This window comes from Leptonychotes weddellii, chromosome 1, assembly GCF_054177405.1.
Source record: "Leptonychotes weddellii isolate Sample4059 chromosome 1, ASM5417740v2, whole genome shotgun sequence".
Lineage (NCBI taxonomy): Eukaryota > Metazoa > Chordata > Mammalia > Carnivora > Phocidae > Leptonychotes > Leptonychotes weddellii.
This window is the reverse complement of record NC_138369.1, coordinates 12,724,248-12,746,029: the sequence shown is the minus strand read 5'-3', so window position 1 is coordinate 12,746,029 and position 21,782 is coordinate 12,724,248. Positions and strand designations below refer to the sequence as shown.

General features: G+C 47.6%; 1 protein-coding gene across 1 annotated transcript in view; it reads left to right on the top strand.

Moving 5' to 3' along the window:
• Nucleotides 1-8,455, top strand: part of LZTFL1 (leucine zipper transcription factor like 1) — a 12,900-nt gene extending 4,445 nt beyond the window's left edge. Inside the window, exons 3-10 of the mRNA XM_006741278.3 lie at nucleotides 748-942; nucleotides 1,299-1,359; nucleotides 2,294-2,365; nucleotides 3,572-3,637; nucleotides 3,724-3,801; nucleotides 5,914-6,090; nucleotides 6,820-6,923; nucleotides 7,988-8,455. Of these exons, the coding sequence (XP_006741341.2) occupies nucleotides 748-942; nucleotides 1,299-1,359; nucleotides 2,294-2,365; nucleotides 3,572-3,637; nucleotides 3,724-3,801; nucleotides 5,914-6,090; nucleotides 6,820-6,923; nucleotides 7,988-8,006 (772 nt within the window). The 3' untranslated portion in view covers nucleotides 8,007-8,455. The remainder of the gene's footprint in view (nucleotides 1-747; nucleotides 943-1,298; nucleotides 1,360-2,293; nucleotides 2,366-3,571; nucleotides 3,638-3,723; nucleotides 3,802-5,913; nucleotides 6,091-6,819; nucleotides 6,924-7,987) is intronic.
• The last annotated feature ends 13,327 nt before the right edge of the window (nucleotides 8,456-21,782 follow it).

Sequence of the window (21,782 nt, the reverse complement as noted above, 5' to 3'; positions counted from 1 at the left end):
TTTTTTTTTTAAAGATTTTATTTATTTATTTGAGAGAGAGAGAATGAGAGACAGAGAGCACGAGAGGGAAGAGGGCAGAGGGAGAAGCAGACCCCCTGCTGAGCAGGGAGCCCGATGCGGGACTCGATCCCGGGACTCCAGGATCATGACCTGAGCCGAAGGCAGTCGCTTAACCAACTGAGCCACCCAGGCGCCCAAGTAAAAAAAAATTTTTAACTGAAAAACTAAAGAAAAAAAGTAAATGTTTGGGGGACTGTTTGTGAGCACATACCTTGTGTTAGAGGATGTGCACACCCACTGTGTGATCATTTTAGTAGACCTCAAAAATTACCCGAGCTTAGAAAAAAATGAACTGAACTTAAATTATTTTTAGTATGTTTTATTAAGAAAGAAGATAGTGGGGCGCCTGGGTGGCTCAGTTGGTTAAGCGACTGCCTTCGGCTCAGGTCATGATCCCGGAGTCCTGGGATCGAGTCCCGCATCGGGCTCCCGGCTCAGCGGGGAGCCTGCTTCTCCCTCTGACCCTATCCCCTCTCATGCTGTTTCTCTGTCTCTCTCTCTCTCTCAAATAAATAAATAAACAAAATCTTTAAAAAAAAAAAAAAAAAGAAGATAGTTCCCAGAGAGATTTTCACTATAACCCTTGAACGCTTCAGATGACGTGAATGTGGGTTTCTGAGTTTTATTGTATTTCTTAAATGGTTTGGGTTGTTTCTCCTGAAGCCTGGGCCTGTGGTTGTTTTTCAGGTTGGTGGAGGACACCTTCACCGTAGACGAGGTCTCTGAGGTCCTGAGCGGGCTGCAGGCTGTGGTCTACAGCGAAGTGGAGTCTGAGCTCATCAACACGGCCCACACCAATGTGCTGCTTCTGCGGCAGCTTTTCTCACAGGCCGAGAAGTGGTACCTCAAGCTACAGACCGATATCTCTGAACTTGAAAACAGGTACTCAACGTTCGTACCTGCAGTTAGGACAAGAGAGGCCCAGGCATGATCTCAAAAGTTAGCGAATGCCTTTGCCACTTCTTTTCTTAAGACTGGGGGGTGAGAAAGTCTGGGGAGAGCTGCAGCAACGCGTCTGGTCACCGAGTGATCTCTTAGGTGCAGGATACTGGAATATTCCAGTTTGGTCCATGTGGTTTGGGTTCCGGGCCATTAGTAACTAAGTCTCATTTTGGATATGGTGACTTGCACTGTCCTCCCTGCCATGTTGTAGTAGATCGGTACCTGTGATTGTATTCTGTGGGTGTGGTCCAGATCTAAATGAACATTTTTTGTTCGTATTTGTTTTTATCTTCAAGAGAATTATTAGAACAAGTTGCAGAATTTGAAAAAGCAGAATTTACATCTTCAAATAAAAAGGTAATTTTTAGTCATTCTAAGTCCGTATCTTAATAGCCGGTGTTTAAAATCCTCAAGTTGCCCAGAGCATTCAGAGGTTAAAGTGAAAACCATCAAGGAAGAGCATTCAATTCAAGAGCAGACTTCAAAGATTGCCTCATATTTTCAGGCAAAAAAAGAAACTCTTTAAAAGGAACCATGAAAAACTACTTCTGTCTCCTCTCGCTCACTCGTACGTGCTCTCTCTCTCTCTCTCTCTCTCTCTCTCTCTCACACACACACACACACACACACACACACAGAATCCCCGCAATCCATCCCATTCCCTGCCATATAAACTCTTCACCCAGATGATGCTCAGCACGGCTGTCCATCCTGGCCCTGTCTCTCCCACTGCATGACCTTGAGCGGGTTACCTGAGAAAGCCGAGCCTTGTTTGCCTCATCTGTCAAATGGAGACAGTCCTCGCAGTGACTAGTGACCTGCTTCTCTTTTCAATCATTCTCTTTATTTGCAGTGACCACGTAATACGGCATCGTGCAGATGCACCGCAAATGCTCCCTGGTGTCCGGGCGAGAAAAATGGTGCTGAAAAGAGTTCACGAACATACACATACAAAACAATTTCCCAGTTATTCCTTTGGAATGTATTTCTGGCTAAGACGTTTCCGGGCCTTTCCTCCCTCCTTTCCCTTCCATCTGAATTTATTTAAAAGGATATGGGGAGGATGGGTTCACTTGCATCTCTAATCTGTTTGGGGCACCACGGGCCAGGCACTGTCCTCGTCACTGGGGCGTAGCAGAGAACCCAACCTACAAAAACCGCCACCCCGTGGAGCTGGCATCCCCGTGGATATGATTTTACAGTGTTTTCCACTTAGAAAGTGCAGGTGTTGAGTGATTACATGTGGTTTCTTCTGCGGTGATTTTGGTTTGGTTTCTTTCTTTTGTATCAGCCCATCACAGATACCATGAAGCCAAAACTTGCTCCACTTAACGAAGGTGGAACCACGGAACTCCTGAACAAGGTAATGTCCTCGTGGCGAGACAGGCAGACCCTCTGACTCAGCCCTCTCTTGGCCTGCACAGCTGGAGGGCGGAAAACCTGAGGTAGGAGGCAGCGGATTCAGGCTTTGGTCCACTGAGGGTAATTAGTCCATTGTAGTTGGTCTACTTCATGGTTCCCGGGGACCAGAAGAGGGCACTCACCTTCCAGAAAGTCTGAAGCAACTCTTAACTGCATCTTTTCATGGTGACGTGAAGGGTATGGCATTTCGGACAGTGTTTATTGATGGACATTTGAAGTTCATGATCTACAATAGCAATGATGGGGTTTTTTATTAGGAGGTTTATAAAATTAACTACCAACATACAAATATTTTTCACGACTTCTGTATTCTCAACATTGTGCTAGATGTTATTAGATAAAAAGCAATGTAATACTTAGTCTTTTGTCCTCAAAAACCTTATAGTCCCATTGAGAGGGGAGAATTAATCTTCTGGAAATGGGAGAATGCTAATCTGTGTGTGCCCAGGTGGCTGAGAAAACATAGTTCCACCTGGATGCGAGTGGTTGAGGACAGACTTTGGGGGAAGGTGGTCCCTGAGCTGGGCTGAAGGCTAAAGACAGATGAAGTTGTCAGAGGGAAGAAAGGGGGCATGGCAGACAGGGCAATGGCATGGGCAGCAGTGAGAGGCAGAAGGAAGGCTGGCGTGAGTTGGCACAGAGCGCTGTGCTCTCTGACTGCGCTGGTGCGTGTGTCGGAGCGCAGGGAGGAAGAGGACTGGGCTCACAGCTGACTCTCATGATGGAGCTGCTTGGAGCGAAGGCCCGTGTCCTCAGCTCAGACAGAAGCATCTAGAGGCTTGGTCATACAGCATGGCGCTGATAGAGACCATGTTTTAGGATAAGTACAGGTGGTGTGCTGTGTCAGCCGGGAAAAGACCCAAGAGTGGCAGGATCAGCTAGGTGAGAGGTGGCACGGGAGGGCTGAGGACAGAGGCCTGAAGGGAGCCTGAGAGACTGGGAAAGAGGCTTAGAGCCACAGGTGACTCACAGGTGTGGAGGCCAGTGGGCTGGGCGGGACAAGGATAGCACCAGCAACCAGGGCACGCAGGTATTCAAGCTGTTCTATGATTTAAATTTAATTTTGCAATTAAATTTTTAAGGGCAGCACTTTTAAGTATTAAAAATACCGTAGCTAAAATAATAAACCTTGAATTTACTCACAAAGGAAATTTCCAGACTTCAAGAAGAGAACGAGAAATTGAAGTCAAGGCTGAAGACCATTGAAATGCAGGTAACTGAGAAATACTTTGACAAAATTATTGAAAGCGTTGCCTACAGACTGAATACTGAATGTGTTTTGTTTAAATCTGCTTATAGGCAACCCATGCATTAGATGAGAAGTCAAAGCTAGAAAGAGCACTGCAGGATTTACAGCTCGACCAAGGAAATCAAAAGGTGAGAGAAGTTTTGAATATAGTCGGTAATACTGTAATAATTTTGTGACCATGGGTAACTGCAGTATCACGGGGATCCCTTTGTATGGCACAGAAATACCGAGTCTCTGTGATGGACACCTGAAAATGATAGGGCACTGCATGTTAATTATACTTCAATTTTTAAAAAAGGCAGAATAAGTTTCAGCTGTCTTTTTCACCTTTTTCAAATAGAATAAAGGTATAAACTTAATATGAAGTGTTGGGGCGCCTGGGTGGTTCAGTTGGTTGGGCGTCTGACTTGATCTCGCTCAGGTCTTGATCTCAGGGTCTTGAGTTCGAACCCTGCATTGGGCTCCGTGTTGGGCTCCACAAGGGCATGGAGCTACTTTAAGAAGTCGTCTTAGTTACTGTTCATTTTGACCCACCCCTGCCACTCCCTGAGAGGGACGCCACTGTTGTCCTGCCTCAGGACACCCCTGTCCAGGAAAGGCTGGGGTGGGGAACGTCGCTGGGGCAAGTACACAGCTCACAGGCTTCCCACGTCCCCAGAGCCCACTAGCACACAGATATTCTGAAGTTTATTTTTTTTTAAGTTCTTCTCCCTTTTACCTTGACATTCCCATTACAGTGGGGGGAAAGGAAGTGAAGAAAGGAGGAATTTTTAGTTCATTGGATGTGTATTCGGTTTTATTATACAGAACTTATTATTAGTTAAGTCGGCCTTCGGTAAGTATGACAAGATAGAATGAATTTACGGAGTCTGCATCCTCACATCCACCTGCGTCTGGCAGTACTCGGTATGATGCGCTGAAATGCCTGGCTCTCCAGGCCTGTCTGAGCAGGCCACCGAGTACCGCTCCCGCTGCGGGACGTTCTCACGTGCTCAGTTCTGTGTCCTGGGGCCTTCCTGTCGGCGCCAGATGCTGGAACAGACTTCCTGTCAGCCGGACCATGTGAGCGGATTTACAGGGCGGCCCTGGCTTTTCTCATGTCTGCTAAACAGTCCCCAGACTTACTTCGTTAGGCTTCTGTTGTTACACTTTTTTTTTTAAGATTTTATTTGTTTATTTGACAGAGAGAGACACAGCAAGAGAGGGAACACAAGCAGGGGGAGTGGGAGAGGGAGAAGCAGGCTTCCCGCGGAGCAGGGAGCCCGACATGGGGCTCGATCCCAGGACCCCGGGATCATGACCTGAGCCAAAGGCAGACGCTTAACGACTGAGCCACCCAGGCACCCCTGATGAATTTGTTTCAAAAGCCATTTTGGACTTTGTTCCAGTTTTACTTTTCAGATTTTGGCAAAAGCAAAAGGTGTACGTGCTTTCACTAGCTGCAATGAAGTAAAATCTTTTCAAAAGACTAGATTTCAAAAATGAGTGAGGAATTTTGTTGGTAGTACTGCTTTATCTTTATATTTAGCAAATATATAGACCATTTTCCTGTTGAGTAATACAACTTTTTTCTATTACAAATGTATCCAGTCAAAAACAAGATCCAGCTGCTTTTATCATGCCGACACAGTGTGCGAACGTGCATATCGCATTTATACAAAAAAAAAACCCTTAAAATCTTATAAATTTAGCAAGCCATATATAATCAGTAAGCATTGATTAGGCTCTCATATCTTAATGTAAATAATGATTAAGACATATGTCTATTAAATTTTTGATATAAACTCTGTTAGGTTTACTATTTTTCCATCTGTATCATTCAAAAGTCTTCACCAGGGTTGTTTTTTTTTAACCTGACTTTTCAAGAACGGAACTTGTTTGCCATCCCTACCCAGGGACACACAACCTTGTCAGATTTAGGATCTCACCTCTCTCCTGTTCCTCTTTGGAATTCCAGCAATTCATAAATGATATTTTACATATCTGGAGATGAGTGACTACTGAGCATTGCCATGTGCAGGACATGGGGCACGGGGGCTGAGGGTGAGCTAGGCGCGCTGGCGACCCTCTAGGAGCGGGAGCTTACCCGGGCTGGCGGAGGCGGGGGGGGGGGGTGCAGTGGGGGCAACATGCACACGCACAACATTTGCTTTCATGTCATGATGCTGAATCAATGTTGTAAAACAGTCACCAGTTAGGATGTCAACGTGAAATTATGTCAGTGCATGTATCTTTCATAGGATTTTATAAAAGCCCAAGACTTGAATGACTTGGAAAACACAGTTGCTGCTTTGAAGAGTGAGTTTCAGAAGACACTTAATGACAAGACAGAAAACCAGAAGTCCCTGGAAGAGAATCTGGCGACAGCCAAGCATGACCTACTGAGGGTTCAGGAGCAGCTGAGCATGGCTGAAAAGGTCAGATTTGTCTGTGTGAGGAACAGGGGTCACTGAGGAACACATTGGGGGCCAGCCGCAGATTTTCCTTTTTCTCAGTGTATTGGCCAATACATGTTAGAAATTTATCATTTCTGGGCATTGAGATCCTTCTGTCTTTGGCACTAAGATATCTATGGTAATAAAAAGTCGCCACTCCTTCCCATGGAATGGTCAAAGACTCCTCCACGGATAGCTTACGTGAGCTGCCCTGCCCCCCCATGTTGCCCATCCCTCCCACAGCCCCACAGGGATGGGTGACTTCTCTTTAAAGGATTCTATCCCTTGTTCTTAATTTCTATGAAATACGTAGAGAACCATGTTCTTCAGTTTAGGGATTAGACTCTTAAGCATACGGAAGCTAAAATGTAACTGAACAAAAAAATCCTCTTCCTAGAATACTGGTACCACTTTGGGATTTGGGGGAAAGTCATGCTTATTTCACCTGAGAATTAGTTTACTATTTCACACAGACTTCTCATTGTACTTAGTTACATGCTGACAATATTACTGTTTTCTGGACTTCTCCTTTGAAGGAATGTATTTTTAAAATTTGCATAGCCTTAATTTTATATAAGTAAATTTTAAAAAGAAATTAGAAAATAATATAAATGGAGTATTAGTAAAATTAGAGCAAAAATATACATGTTTATGAGATGTGTTACTTCTTCACTGTTTCGTAGTAACGGACTGATATTTTTCACTGTGCAGGAATTAGAGAAGAAATTCCAACAAACAGCAGCTTATCGAAACATGAAAGAGATTCTCACCAGGAAGAATGACCAAATCAAAGACCTGAGGAGAAGACTGGCCAAGTAAGCCTGGCTGATTCTGTGTGGCTCTTGGATTTGTCTCACCGCCGATTGATGTGTGTCCTTCACTAAATCTCAGTTTGTGTCCAGAGAGGTCAGGCCAGGGGGTGCTTGCTGTCATTTAGTCCAGAAGGCTGCGTCTGAGGAGAGCAGAGGGGCTTTGGCTGGGTCTTGTCCATACTGTCTGTAAGGGCTTCAGTGTAGGTTCAGCCAGGACTTTAGAGAGAGAGAGACACACACACACACAGCTACACTAGACTACCCTTGCAGTGGATTCCTTTAAGCAGGATAGCAGAAAGGAAACCCAGCAAGCTAACAGGGCACCCTTGGGCCTTTCTCCTCAGGAGTGTTGTCAGGAGCCTAAGACCTGGTCATCCTGTGCCCTCCCTCAGTGACAATTTAGGTGGTAGAGAATGCGGTCCCTGTAGATGGGCGCCATCGAGGACCGGGTCTCTAACCGCGTGCTGCCCCGGGAGCAGGAGGGACGGTGCCATTACCCGAACTCAGTGTACAGCGCGGGGAGTCTGCGGTGGGCCCACCAGTAGTCACGGCTCAGCCCCCAGTCCTCCCAGCCCACGTGTGCTCTGCTCCTCGGCTCATTTCTGTCCTCCGCGGTTTGGTCTGGAAACTCAGCTGCCGTTTTACCTTTATCAGGGCTCCAGGGGAACAGAGCGAGGAAGTAAATCCCAGATCCAGTTCGTCTGTAGAGGGGGCTTTGTTAACCTTGTCCTCACGTGGTCCTATCAGCACTTTGTGTCCATCCGACAACTCGGATAATTATACAGAGTTTCTGCTGTCCTAAGCTGTCATGGGTCTAAATGCCAGATCCAGAGAGTTGGAGTCCGAAGGTGTCCTCACGCTTCGCTGGTCCTTTGTCCTTTGTCCCCCTGTTGGGGGAGCCCCCTCATAGTGCCGTGACTGTCTTTGACTTCCACCCCAGTAGTGATTCTGCGTTACTGGGGTAGTCACTGGAGAGCTTGCAGGTAAACTCACTGGGTAACAATGACAGCAACAAAAAGTATCATGATGTTATTTGTGGTCTTAACAGAATTTTTATCTCTTTCCAGGTACGAACCTGAAGATTAAATCCCAAAGATTTCTTCTGGAAGCTGCCACCACGTGGAAGTACAAGCTGTTTCGCACCTCAGGCATGCATTTTGAAGCAGTCTGTTACATTCCCTCTCTTTATTTTTCTAATATATAGACTTTGCTTCTAATATTTAGAACGAGACTTCCTGTTTCAGTTACCTAATTGAGAAGAGGGGAACCTACTGACCAACTCTGGCCAGTCATCCCAGACTCCTCTGAGCGCGCCTGAGTCTTAGTTCCGATGCAGTGAGAATTCTCTATTAGTAAAGAAGAGATGTTTAGAGTGGGAAGAAGAGTCTTAGCGTTTTGCATTAGTATAAAGAGTATACTGTTTCAGTAAATGTTAAAGCTAGCATCGTCTGTTCTTGTGCATTCCCCGGGGTAAAAATAAAAACAGAGTTATTAAAGATAGTTATTACAAATAAACCTTATTTTTCAAAATCAAATTCATTTTCTCTATTTCATTATAAAATATGAATGCATTGAAAATGTGCCTACCAACTTTTATAGGTAGCATTTTTATCAATTATAAGGAAAATTAATAGAACCACGAGGATTCGATTAACTTCCGTCTCTCTAGCTAAATGCTGTAATTATCAGAGGACGTGCAGACATTTTTTGCAACCCGACTTACCATGAATCTGGATTACTGATGGAGAAGTCAGATCCATCCTGTACTTCTACAGTTGAGAAAGTATCCAGACCCAGAATAAATATAATCTTTATACTTCAGTTTTCCAGAATATTCTCTTAAATTATACTTTTAAAATGACTTATATTCAACATAAAATCAGTTACCAGACCTAAGATTCAACTTTGATCATAGTTTATTTGTATGCATCTACAGTAACTGCATTTTCAAGGGGTTCTGATTATATTTCCATTGGTTCTGCTTTTTTCTTGAGTGATTTTGGATAAATCATTAGAAATGAGGCCTCAGTCTCCGCAGTCATGTAATGCAACGATTTGCCATAAAGATAAATAAAATAAGGTCCACAAAGCAGCAATGCATCAGAAAGAAAGGACTGACTTCTCTCACGTTATTTAGAAAGTAATTGTTCACATTTCCAGAAGCCGAGTGTCACACCCTAAGTGAGTGCTGTCTGCTGAGAGAGGCCATCCCACTTGGACAAATGAAGATTTTATTCACTAAGAAGAGTTTACTGATCAGATGATAAGGCTCGTTATTATTTTTATTCAAGCTTTTAATATTAGCCTTGAATTTGCTGTTTTTCTTGGAGGCTTTATGTTAAAATATCGAAGGAAGAAATGATAAATGTCCCCTGAAGAGGACACAGAAGGCAGTCTTAAAAAGATGAATGGATTAGAGAAGGGAGGGAAAAATCCAACAGGCCAGCATTTATTGCATATTCTCTCCCCACCTCCCCCTCACCGTTCAGGTCACTCATCAATCTCTCTTCCTTCTAGAGCTTTTACCCACATAGTTCTTTAGCCCCAAATTGATAGTCTCTCCAAAAATCTATCCCATTACTTAAGGACCAGGACATTCTATATAATTCAGAAACAGAACATGCTAGTAGATCCGTCAGAGACCATTTAATCATTCCTTCCCTGCATCTTTCTGAATGTGATGCCCAAGGGGGAGGAAGAGGTGTTGAGAAACCTATATTGCTAAGTAAAATTTCAACTTGTTTTTTGGTAGCAACTTTGAAATATTCTATATAGTGTGTTCCAGTCCGATAATAAATTCAAAAGTATTTCTGAAACCTTAAAACCTAACTGTGCCCCACGTGAAGATACATACGACATTCTTTGACATAAATCAAGGTGATGATTCTGTCACATCTAAATCCCTTGTACTCTGCTTTTGCCCAGTGTCGGGCTCCCTGCTCAGTGGGGGTGTGTGTGTGTGTGTTTAACTCATGCCTTTAGCAAAATGAAGTTCTAAATGTTTATTTTTTGCATATTTACCTAGTTTTAAGATTTATCTCACTTGACTGAGAAAGCAAGCCTTTCTGGTCTATATATTTTGGGTTCCTAAGAGCATTGGCTCAAGCCTTGCTTAACCTTCCCGTGTGCTAAGCCGTCTACACGGTATGTTCCTGGCTGTCATGATGCAGCTTTGGTAACTTAAAAATTCAAGGCTCCTGCTAAGTTATGACTCAGACCTTTGGTTGACAAAAGTAAGTATAAAGGGTTTTTATTATTAATTTCTTCTGTTCAACATTTAAGCATTCATTTTTTCCTCACTATGTGGTATGTTCTGAGTCTCTTTTAACTAATGATCATCCACTTGCGTCTTATAAGACTATTAGGAAAATATTGCTCTACATTGAATTGAATGTGTAATTCTGTTTCATAAGACCTCTGCTATTTGTTAATTCCATTCCGATGAATGAAACAGTCCATGGAGATGCTTATATTTTTAAATGCTAGGTGCTGTTAGATAGAGTGGATTGCACACATTTGGCATCAATGATGTCCTTGGCTTATATGTAAATGCTTATTATATTCTAAAGCTTTGCTATTAGAAGTTTGAGACCTGATTCCTCTCGTGTAAGCAAGTCTTTTAAAAATAAAAGACAAGGGGCACCTCGGTGGCTCAGTCGTTAAGCGCCTGTCTTCGGCTCAGGTCATGATCCCAGGGTCCTGGGATCGAGCCCCGCATCGAGCTCCCTGCTCAGCGGGAAGCCTGCTTCTCCCTCTCCTGTTTCCCCTGCTTGTGTTCCCTCTCTCACTGTGTCTCTCTCTGATAAATAAATAAATAAAATCTTTAAAAAAATGGGAAATAAATAAAAATAAAAGACAAAATAGTATTTAGACAATACTATTTTTTAAAAGATTTTATTTATTTGAGAGAGAGAGCACGAGCTGAGGGGAGGGTCAGCGGGCGAGGAAGAAACAGACTCCCTGCTGAGCAGGGAGCCCGATCTGGGCTCCATCCCAGGACCCCAAGATCATGACCTGAGCCGAAGGCAGACGCTTAACCAACTGAGCCATCCAGAAGCCCCTAGATAATACTATTTAAACAACAATTTTTAATACCACACAGAAAAAAAAAGTTGGAGTATTTTGCAGATTAAAAAACCACTGATATTAGATAAAGCAAAATTGGAATTTGAAAATCCTTCATAAACTTTTCAAAGTAACAGTAGGACGTGAGGTGGGGACGGTGTACCAGAAATGAGGTGGACGGCCCCTCACTGCCTGGCAGAGGAGGGGCCACGTGCTGCCCACAGACTCACGTTCTGGAATCCTGTCCGTTGGAGAATCGGAAGTCCCGGGAACCCGGGTTGTGCAGCAGCCCTGCTGTGCACCGGGGCCCACAGAGGACAGCCCCCAGCGAGCTGCTCGCCAGCACGCATCGCCTCCCTCCTTGTTCTGGTGCGGGGAGTGCCAAGGGGAGAGCTGTCTGCCCGCCGGCGGGCTCTCCTGTCTGGTGCCCACTCCAGCAGGCCCTCCCTCTGAGCCCTCTGGCCCCATCCTCACTGCGCCTTGGCCTCCAACCTCCCGGGAGGCATTGCAGCAGTGTGGTAGGACTGGCTTCGAGTGCCCCTGCCAAGGCGCCAAATCCCAAGTCACAGAGGAGAACCCACGTCTCAGGAAACTCTCCTTAGCCAGCTTCTGTTCTGTCACCCGCAGGGCGCCCACGCACGCTCTTCTAGCTCCTGCCGGCCCACGTGAGCCAGCTTCTTCAGCTCTTCGCGGGGAATAATTCCCTTCCTTTCCAAGCAGGACAGTATCTCTTGCCACAGGCCATGCTGGTAGTCATCCCCGTTGTCTGATTTAGGAGAAACGAGTGCAAGTGGGGGCAGATCGTGGGGAGGACAGAGGTTCTTTGGCCAGTCTTCTCTGTCAAGAGAGGCCTTCATGTGATTTCCAGGTGAGGGGAGGCTGCTCTCTAGCCCGGGCATGAGCCACTTACTAGACCCAAGCATTCAGGGGGGGTCTGGGGTATCAAGGCTCTTGAGGGCATCTGCCCAGATGGGCCCATCTCACATCTCAGAGTCCCCGCCCTTCCTAATCAGAGCCTGGCTTGAGCCACGGGGACTTACCAGGCCTGAGAACTCAGTCCATTTGGTGATCATGGCCCTCGAGATCCCATCCTGGCCTGATTCTCAGCACATCCTGTCGTCTGCATAGAGGGGATGTGGGTCTCTTCAGTGTGCCTGGGGCATTCGGATTGTCACAGCGTCTCCTGTGGTGACAGCTGGTTGACCAGAGCCTGCTGCTCTCTTCATCACCGCGGTCGTTCCCACGCTGGAGTTCAGTAGCTGGCCCAGCAGCACGCCGGCGTCTGTCACCTCCGCACTCCACATCAGGAGTGGGATCCTGTTGTCATCTGGCTGGCATCCAAGTCCAGTAGTTGGGCTCCCCTAAAAGCAGGTCCTCAGACAAGGGTTTTGGTTGAAGTAGTTTACTTGGGAGGGGACCCCAGGAAGCACAGTGAGGGCATGGGGGTGTAAGGCAGGAAAGGGAAGCAAGCCGAGAAAGAGCGTGTTCATGCACAGGTGACCACTGTGGACCACCAAGCTCCATCCCACTCAGGAGTGAGGAGGCCAGGGCGTCATCCACCAGCTCCTTGTTTACCAGGTTGAGCCTTGCTCCTGGGATGTTAACTCCCAGCTCTTCTTGTGCCTGGGTTGAGCATGCTCCAATGTTCAAGAAAGGCCCTTGGGTGAAGAGACACAAAGAACCTTCTGCAGGCCACCTCCAGGTGAGGATAAGTGGGATGTGTGGGGCATTGATAGCACGTGGTCCCACGATGAACAGAGAAACAGAAGCTAAATGCAGTGGATGTTCTATACACGCTGTCAATACTTCTCAAAGGGTGAACTCAGAGAAGTCACAAACCCTGCTCAGCCTTTCAGCCCAGTGCGCTCACGTGGCCAGACCACAGCTGCCTTCCCATAGTAGCGGCTCTGAGGAAAAGAATATCCCTGGACTGAGCGAGCACTCAGGCCAGACCTCCCCTCAGTGACTCAAGTATGAGGGCCCATTATAGAAGCTCAGTCCTAGTGTTTGTGAAACCGCACCTCTACGTCCTGCACAAGCACTGCTTAGCCCATGAAAACCTTGGGTAGATTGTTCAAAATGAGATACTAAGTTCGTTTTCTAATACCAAAATTTCCCCATACCAATGACCAAAATTTTTGAAAACCTGGCCACTAGAAAAATCTTTCATACAGAACATAATTCCTGTCCTTTTAAGTGGTGAGTCACAAACATAATTTTCTCTTTTCCTGATGACTGGAAGTCAGTGTTATAAGTATCGATGACTGTCCAGTGACCTCGGGCAGCTGAGGTGTGGAGTGCTGTTTGCCCCAAAAATAAGTGGTTTACAAGCACCGTGGTTTTTTTTTTTTTAAAGATTTGTTTATTTGAGAGAGAGAGAGAAAGAGAAATAGTGCGCAAGCGAGGGGAGGGACAGAGGGAGAGAACCTTCAAGCTGACTCTCTGGCGAATGCAAAGCCCATGCAGGGCTTGATCCCATGACCCATGGGCTCACGACCTGAGCCAAACCAAAGAGCTGGACACTCAACCAGCTGAGCCACCCAGGTGGCCCAAGCACCATGTTTTTTGAACTATTGCGTCTTTTCTTAGGGTTTACCCACATCCACTAATGTCCTTTCCTATCAGGCTGGTAGCTCACACTGATTTTGACCAGTGTGCCAGTCTCTGTTTCTAAGTGGTATGGGCTTGGAAAATAAAAAGAGAAGCTTACTATAATTATTTATATCCCCAGAGTGAGGGCTTAAGGGACTCCTCTTCTATGGGTGAAGTGCATAGACTTTGTGGTATCTTGGCAGTTCCAAGACATTTTTAGGTGCTTTATAAGAGAACATTAACCTGCCAGGTTATCAGCTTTATTTCAAATAGTTGCAGTTTGCAGGTAAATAATTCTGGATAAGTGGAATATTATGTCTTATTTATTTCTCTTGCCTTATTGCATTGGCCAAGACCTCTAGTACAATGTTGAATAGAAGGTAATAGAGGACAGCCTTGCCTCATTCCCAGTCTCTGGGGTAAAATTTTAAATACTTCATGAATAAGAATAATGTTTACAAGGGGCGCCTTGGTGGCTCAGTTGGCTAAGTGTCCAGCTCTTGATTTCGGCTCAGATCATGATCTCAGAGTTGGGAGATCAAGCCCTACATCAGGCTCCATGCTGGGCATGGAGCCTGCCTAAGATTCTCTCTCTCCCTCTCCCTCTGCTCCTCCCCCACACACAAAAAAAATGTTTACAACATTCTGTATTAGATTAAGGATGTTCTTTTCTATTCCCAGTTAGCTAAGAGCATTTATAAAGATTATAAAATGGGTACTGAATTTTGCCAGATGTCAAGATGATATACTTTTTCTCATCTTTCTCTGTTAATGTTGCAAAATACAACACTTAAGTTTCTGATGTTCAACTATCCTCAGTGTCCTGAAACCACTCCACTCGGTCACCGTGACAGTCTGGCATGCCGGCCACACAGGCAAGGGTTGAACCACAGCTAATCTGAGTCCTGGCAGGCGGTCTTGCAATTCTCCCAGTTGACAAGGGGGAGGGGGTGGGAGGCTTGTGAGGAACTAGTCCAAAGCCACCTCCCACGAGCTGCCCACCTCCCCCGGGAGGATTCTGATGAGCTCAGGATAGACAATATAAACTGCTTCCATGCGGTCTAGACCTGGCCCCTCAGCAACGCGGTGACCCCCAGCTCTTGTGGCAGCCATCCTGCCCCTTCTGGCATGTGGGAGAAGGACCCAGGGAGCCGGCACCCTCGCCTGGCTCTCTTCCTTTCATTGTGGATGGAGGTAATAAACTGCCAGAATCTAAAAGTGGCTCCTTGTCTCTTCACCATCTGACTCAGTCCCGCCTTGGCTGCAGCTGTGTGCTTGGTAATCCCTTCAGAATAAAGGACTGGGGCCCCAGCTATGGGAATGTCGCTGGCAGTTGGTCCTCAGCTGCCTGTCCTTTGCAAACTGCCCAGCTAAGGAGAATCTCCTTGGCCAATTTTACGCGCCCCACAGGGTGACAGCATCTGACAGGGGTCAATGCAGAGGTATAAAAGCCAGGCCCTCTTGCCCCCTTCAAGACCCCCACAGGGTCGAGACCCTTTCCATGGGGACTGCCCAGTCCTGCTTCCTTCCCCTTCCCAAGGACCCCCCCCAGCTGGGGTCCTGCACACCAATCTCTCTTTCAGGGTCTGCTTCCCAAGGGCCCCCACCTGCAACAGTCAGGATGCACTATCCTTTAATATCTTGCTGGTTCCTATTAGTTGACATACTATTTGGGGGTTTTGCATCAATATTCATGTTAGAGTTTGGTCTGGAATTTCCCTTCCTTATAAAACAGCTGTTATTTGAAAGCCACCAACAGTACTTCTGAATGAATCACTGCTTCACATTCAACTAAACCTTTGAATCCTTGAACCAGTGCCTGTCCCACTTGGTAACTAAAATCCATGATCTGCTATCAGAATCAAGCCCATCCTGAGGGAGAGAATAAATAGATGGGGAGAAGCCCGAGGGAGGTAGGCGGGGGTAACAGGCAATCCCCAGTGTCCCCCAGGACAGCTGTCCTGTTAACTCAGTCAAGGGCTCCTCGCCGGCTGAGGTTGCTGGCGGGTTCCAGAGGCCTAAGCAGCAGGTCCTGGCAGGAGCTGCGGGGTCGGAGACGCGGACTCTGCCGACGGCACCATCTTGCAGGTGCATCCTCGGTCAGGCTCCAAATAGTCAGCCCTGTCTGTTCTCTGTCCCTTCAGTTTTACCTTTTCTGCTTCCTTGTACATTCTTGCCACATAGTCTTGGACTCTCGCATCTTCACACCTCCAGGATCCCCAGTGGGGATTTGCTTTAGACAATTATCACATTATTCTAGACAAACCACCTGATGATATCATCTTTTCGAGATATAATTTACATACGATAACCTGCACCCATATGAGGGATCCGGTTTTATGAGTTTGCTCAGATGCGGATGCCCGACCGAGTGTCCACAACGAGGAGGGACCATTTTCACCACCCGCCAAAAAGTAGCTCGTTCTCCTGTACAGTGACCCTCCTGTGCCCTGGGCTCGGGGCCACACTGACCAGCTTTCTCTTGGGAGCGCTCAGCTGGTATCATACAGAATGCTGTCTTTTATGTCTGGCTCCTTCCGCTCAGCAAAATGCACTTGAGCTTCATCCTCATGGCTGTGGGCAGCATCCAGTCTGTTGGCGCTGGGCGGCCCCCCCAGGGCGCCAAGTGTCACCACTCGTTTATTCGGCTAAGTCTTAGAATACTTCAGCCAGGACTGACCACGCTGAAATCAGTAAATCAGTTCCTTTTCAGGCTTGAGTGCCTAGTAGGCGCCAGGCCCTGGTATTTGAAATGCATCACAAACAAAATAGTCATTTGTGCCCTCATGGAGCTCACAGTGAGAGACACAGAAAATAATAATAATAAATCAATGAAATGGTATATACATGAGCTTCCTAGAGTTGCTGGAGCAAATTACCTCAGACTCAGTGGCCCTCTGTGTGTCTTCTCCCCTTCTCTTCTCTTCTATGGACACTTGGATTGGAGTTAGTGCTCTCCCTAACCAGGATGCTCTCATCTCAAGACCCTTAACTTAATTGCATCTGCAAAGTCCCTTTTCCAAGGGAGGTCACACCCATAGGTTCAGGGTGGACATTTTTGGGGGGCTACCATTCAAACCGTGCAGTGTGTTGGAGGAAGAAGGTACTGGAATAAAGTAACAAGAGTAGTGTAGAATGAGAAGGAACAGGAGAGCTGAGGGTGCTGAGTGCAAGGTTGGTAGGCCGGTCAGAACAGGCCCCCTTGAGGAGTCGTCCCCCAGGACTTGGAAGGGAGTGGCCGGGCATGAGGGAAGGCAGCAAGGAGCCCCGGGGATGGATCCTGCCGGCCGTGGGGCTGACTGGGAAGAATCCAGATTTTACTCGGAAGGAACCGTTTGCGGAGGTGAGCCTTGGGATGATAAAACCCGACCACTCTGTTGGCTGTGTTGAGAGCAGACCTCCTTGGGCAAGCCTGGGAGTGGGGCAGCTCAGGAGTCCCCCAGCTGGGAGCCCGAGGCTTGCATCAAGGGAGGAGCCCTGCAGGTGGGACGAGTGGTTGAGTCTGGGTGCTCTGAACCGAAGGAAAACTTAACAGCAAAGCGTGCAGATCCTAGATGTACAGCTCACAGCACTTCCACAAGGGAAGTACTTTGTTTAGCACCCAGATGAAGACTCGCCCCTCATCTGCCCCTAGAGGCCTCCAGTGCAGCTCCGAGGCGGCCCCGTCTCTGCCCAGAGACAACCACTCTACCGCCTCCCAGCACCTGAGGCTCCTCGAGGCTGTCCTTGAACTTGACACACATGGAGTCACACTGCGTATCCCGTGTGCAGCATCTTTCAGCCCTGTGCATGCGGTTCATGTCCCACCGCAGTCCGTCCTCCTCCTCCTCCTGCCTCGCGTCTGCTCGCGTGAACTTTCCACGGCTTTCTGACCGTCTCACTGCCGCTGGACATTCGCCGGAGTTGCGGGGCGGGGCTGCGACACGCTGCGCGGGACTTCGGTGGGATCCGTGCGCGCACGAGCGCCGCTGCCGGACCGTGGCGCACACCAGTGGTGGCCGTGAGACTTTTCCACGCCGCCCGCTGACACGCCTGCCAGCTACGGAGGAGAGTCTGACCCCGGGTCTGTGTTGAGGGTGAAACAAACAGGACATGGGGGCAGACTGGAAGTGGGGTCTGAGAGAGGGGCGCCCGGAATGACTCCAGAGGGTCCGGCCTGAGCAACTAACGGCTCGGTGACACTTGGGTCAGCAGAGATGAGGAGCAGGTCCCGGGAGGTGAAGGTCAGGAAATCTGTCTGTGCCTCGCAGACATCCCAGCGAGGACGCTGGAGAGACGGCAGACAGACAAGGCTAGACGTCTGGGCTGGAGAGACAGTGGTGTAGATGGCTTTAACCATGAGAGAGGAAGACGCACCGAAGAGGTGAGTGTGGGTGAGAAGCAGGGGTGCTGTAAGATATCACGAGAGCAGGGAGAAGAGGAAGACTCAGCAGAGGAGACAGGGAGGGGCTGCAGGAAGGAGCAAACAACAGCAGGGTATGGGGGGGTAAGGAACGGACACTGAGGACTGGCCTTCAACTGAGCCATGTGGGGTCACTGGTGACCTTGACCAGACAGTTTCCTTAGACTGGGGGCTGGGAGGTGATAGGTTGGTGCAGGTGAAAGTAACGGGAGGAGAGAGACTCAGAGTAAGCATAGACGCCTCTTGATGAGTTTTGCTATAAAAGAGCGAATTCAAAACCAAAACCAAAAGGCAACAGGGCAGAAGTCAGAGGGGAAAGTGGTATCAAGCAAAGGGACCGTTTCCTTGGGATGGGAGAAGCCCAGCGTGTTCTGTCTTCCTCCCCACTAGAACATGCGCAAGCCCGAGATGGTTTTGTTGACTCTGAAGGCATTTTCATGAAAGCGGGAACGGCCGGAGAGAGCGGGCAGAAATGGGCCGTTCACCGGGAGCCCCGGGAAGGGTGGGAAATGGAAAATGTGTGTTAACGCTGCACAGAGGGTCCGGATGTGCAGCCAGGTCTGCGAACCCTGTGTGCACTGCGGGGTGTGAACGTGCCTACAATCACCCCCCACCCCGGGGGTCCTGCTACGGCGTGGACTTTGACTTAAGGGGGACGGGGGAGGGGCCCGTGTGAGTCTGCATTTCTCACAGGCTCCCCGGCGGTGCCCACGCTCGGCCACAGAGCCCATTTCCAGGACCGACAGGAGAAAGAAATCCAAAATAATCTGAACTGGTGAGCTTGCGGAATGAAGCGCGTGTGTTTTCTGGCAGAGTGAGGCTCATAGGGCTTCTCCCGTTAGGAAGGTGAAGAACAAGCACAGAACAGCACCGCAGGACACAGTGGAAGTCCTTAGGGGGTCCCCGATGGGGACAGCGCGGCCCCCGGGACACCCTGACCCTCGAAAATATTTTCGCAGCGCCCCGTCTGTTCTTCCTCAGCAGATCACGCCTCCTAGCTGGTCCTGACTGTTTGTTCCCCACACAAATATGTGGGGCAAAGAAGCACACGGGGCCAACGCCAACAGAAAGTACGGAGGGAATCTCGGCTGCCCACTGGGCCCGGTGTTTGCCCAGGGGATCAGCTGAGCGGTCCTGGGGAGCGGCCGCGCTGTTTTCCCACTAAACCCTTTTCTGCGTCTGTTCGCTGGGGCCTGAAAAACACCTGTTTGTTCCACTCAGGCCTTTCTGAAGGATGCCCCCTTGGTGGTGTTTATGCTCATGAGCTAGACAGCACTACCAACAACTTGCTGGCAATCGCTTCAGCTTACTTTGTTGAAGGCGGTCGTCCTTGGGAAGGGGTTATGTGGACAGGAGGACCCCGGATGTCACACTTGTGGTTTCCTTTAACCTCACTCCCGGTCTCTCAAGGCCCTGAGTTCTCCCCAGCATAGACTCTGTCAAGTCTACAAATTCAAGCATTCGCTTCAGCGTTTTCCCTACGTTAGTTTACGTTTAGGCCTTCTGTGCTTGCAAGCCGGAGACCTCTTTTCATTTTCTTTTCTCTCATTTTTAAGGTTGCCATGAATGTCACCTGTGTCCGTGACTTCATCCTGTCCCACAGCGGCGGGAGGGCCAGAAACAGCCACAGCCTGCCGCCGCCGCCCCCAGGCCCCATTCCGTGTGGCCGTCCCCGCCTTGGTCATCCTCCACCGCCCTGGGGCTCGCCGCCGCCCTGGGGTCGGCCGCACAGTCTGAAGGGCTTGGGAGCGCTCAGTGAGGAAGGCCCACAGTCAGTCCCATGCTGCAAATGTAAAATGCAAACTCAGAAAGGTCATACGCTCATTTTTTCCCCCAAAGTCCATCAATCACGATACAGTCAAGTGCCTGAAGTGCATATACAGTACTACCTGTCACAGGTGCCATGGAAAGGCTAAATTGAACACATTTTCTACAAGTTCCAGGGAGAAGAAAAAAAAAAAAACCGGTGTTCGATGAGCCCCAGTGAAACCATCAAGACAAATTCTGAATGTAGGCCATTCTGCAACTAACACAATTAGCCCAGTCTCTCCAGAAAGTTCATGCCACGAAAATTAAAAGGTGGGAAAACCATCCCAAAAGCAGCTCTGGGGACACCCGAGTGGCTCACTCGGTTAAGCGTCTGCCTTCGGCTCAGGTCACGATCTTGGGGTCCTGGGATCGAACCCCGCGTGGGGCTCCTTGCTCAGCGGGAGCCTGCTTCTCCCTCTGCCTGCTGCTCCCCCTGCTTGTGCACGCGTGCTCTCTCTCTTCTCTCTGACAAATAAGAAATCTTTAAAAATTAAAAAAAATTAAAAAATAAAAGCAGCTCTGTTCGCAACAGCCAAATGCAAGGTGTGAGCCTGATTTGCTCCCGGATAGTCATAAAGGGCGCTGGGGACAACTCCCTGAAATGTTCACTTTGCATATTTTGACGAAGCCTAAAGTTACCTCCTTAGAACATTTTAACCCCTATCACGCTTCTAAGTTACGTGCCCAAGATTTAAATTCTACCTTTTTATTTTTTCAAAATTGCACAAAGTAAACGCTCTTCTGCAGTGAGACCTTGGTCATGGATTAAGGGCTCACCGTGACGTTCTGGCTCATCCTCATGATGTATCTTGATACATATTTTTCTTTTTTTAAAATCCTACCTGGGATTCATTGGGCTGTATGAATCTATAGTGGGAACTGATGAGCTCTTAGACTTTAAATACCACTCTGTCTTAGATTCTCCCTCTTCTCCTTCTAGAATTCTAAGAAAGCATATGCTACTTTATTGCTCTACATATCTTAACCTTTTTCATATTTTTTTAACCTCTTTGTCTCTGTGCAGTGTTCCAGAAAATTCCTTCTGAGAGATCCTTGAGTTCATTGACTCTCCCTAGCTGTGTCTAATCCATTCTGAACCCATCCACTGAGTTTCTGATTTCAGTTACTGCGGTTTTCTTTTCTAGAAGTTCCACTCGGTTCTTATTCTAATGATCTGTATCGTTTTCCGTTCTCTGCTCTGTTTCCTGCTTTCTCTGCCAGTCACGGACAGACGAGTATAGAAGTCTCTCTCGTGATTGGCAGCCAGATCAGTCTCTCCTAGCGGTCCTATCAGTTTTTGCTTCCAGTTTCTTGAAGCTGTTTTATTCATTGCATTTGACTTTGAAAATGTTACATCTTTCTGGCGACAGATGTCCTTTCTGTCACTAATAACACTTTTTGGTTTCAAGTCTGTTTCGTCTGATGTAATACAGCCCTCCGTGGCTTTCTTTTGGATACTATTTTCCTGGTACTTCCTTTTCATCATTTACCGTAAATTTTTCTGTGATGTTATGTTTAGTACGCGTCTTCTAAATGAATTTTTTTATTCCAGTCTTTGTCCTAGTCCATTTAAGTCATGTGTATTTACCGTAACTACTGGCACACTGGGATGCATATCCCCATCTTACTTTTTGCTTCCTATTTGTTCTGAATTCTTATTAATACTCCCCCCACCCCGCCCAACCACCACCTTTGTTTGCTCTCATCAGACCAAGCAAGAATATAAAGCAAGGCTGCTGTGGAGTCTTGACGCATGCACATGAATACATGGTACAACCACTGTTAGGGATCATCTACCAAAGTTGAAAATACACACACAACGGTTTCAGCAAATGCACCCATAGAAAGTCATGCGCACATGCACCAGGACACACGTACCCAAAGGCCCTGGCAGCTTTCTTCACGACAACCAAGCTCAAAGAAAATCCAAATGTCCACCGAGAGTAGAGCGGATAACCGATCTGTGGTTATAATCATATAGAAAATACGATAGA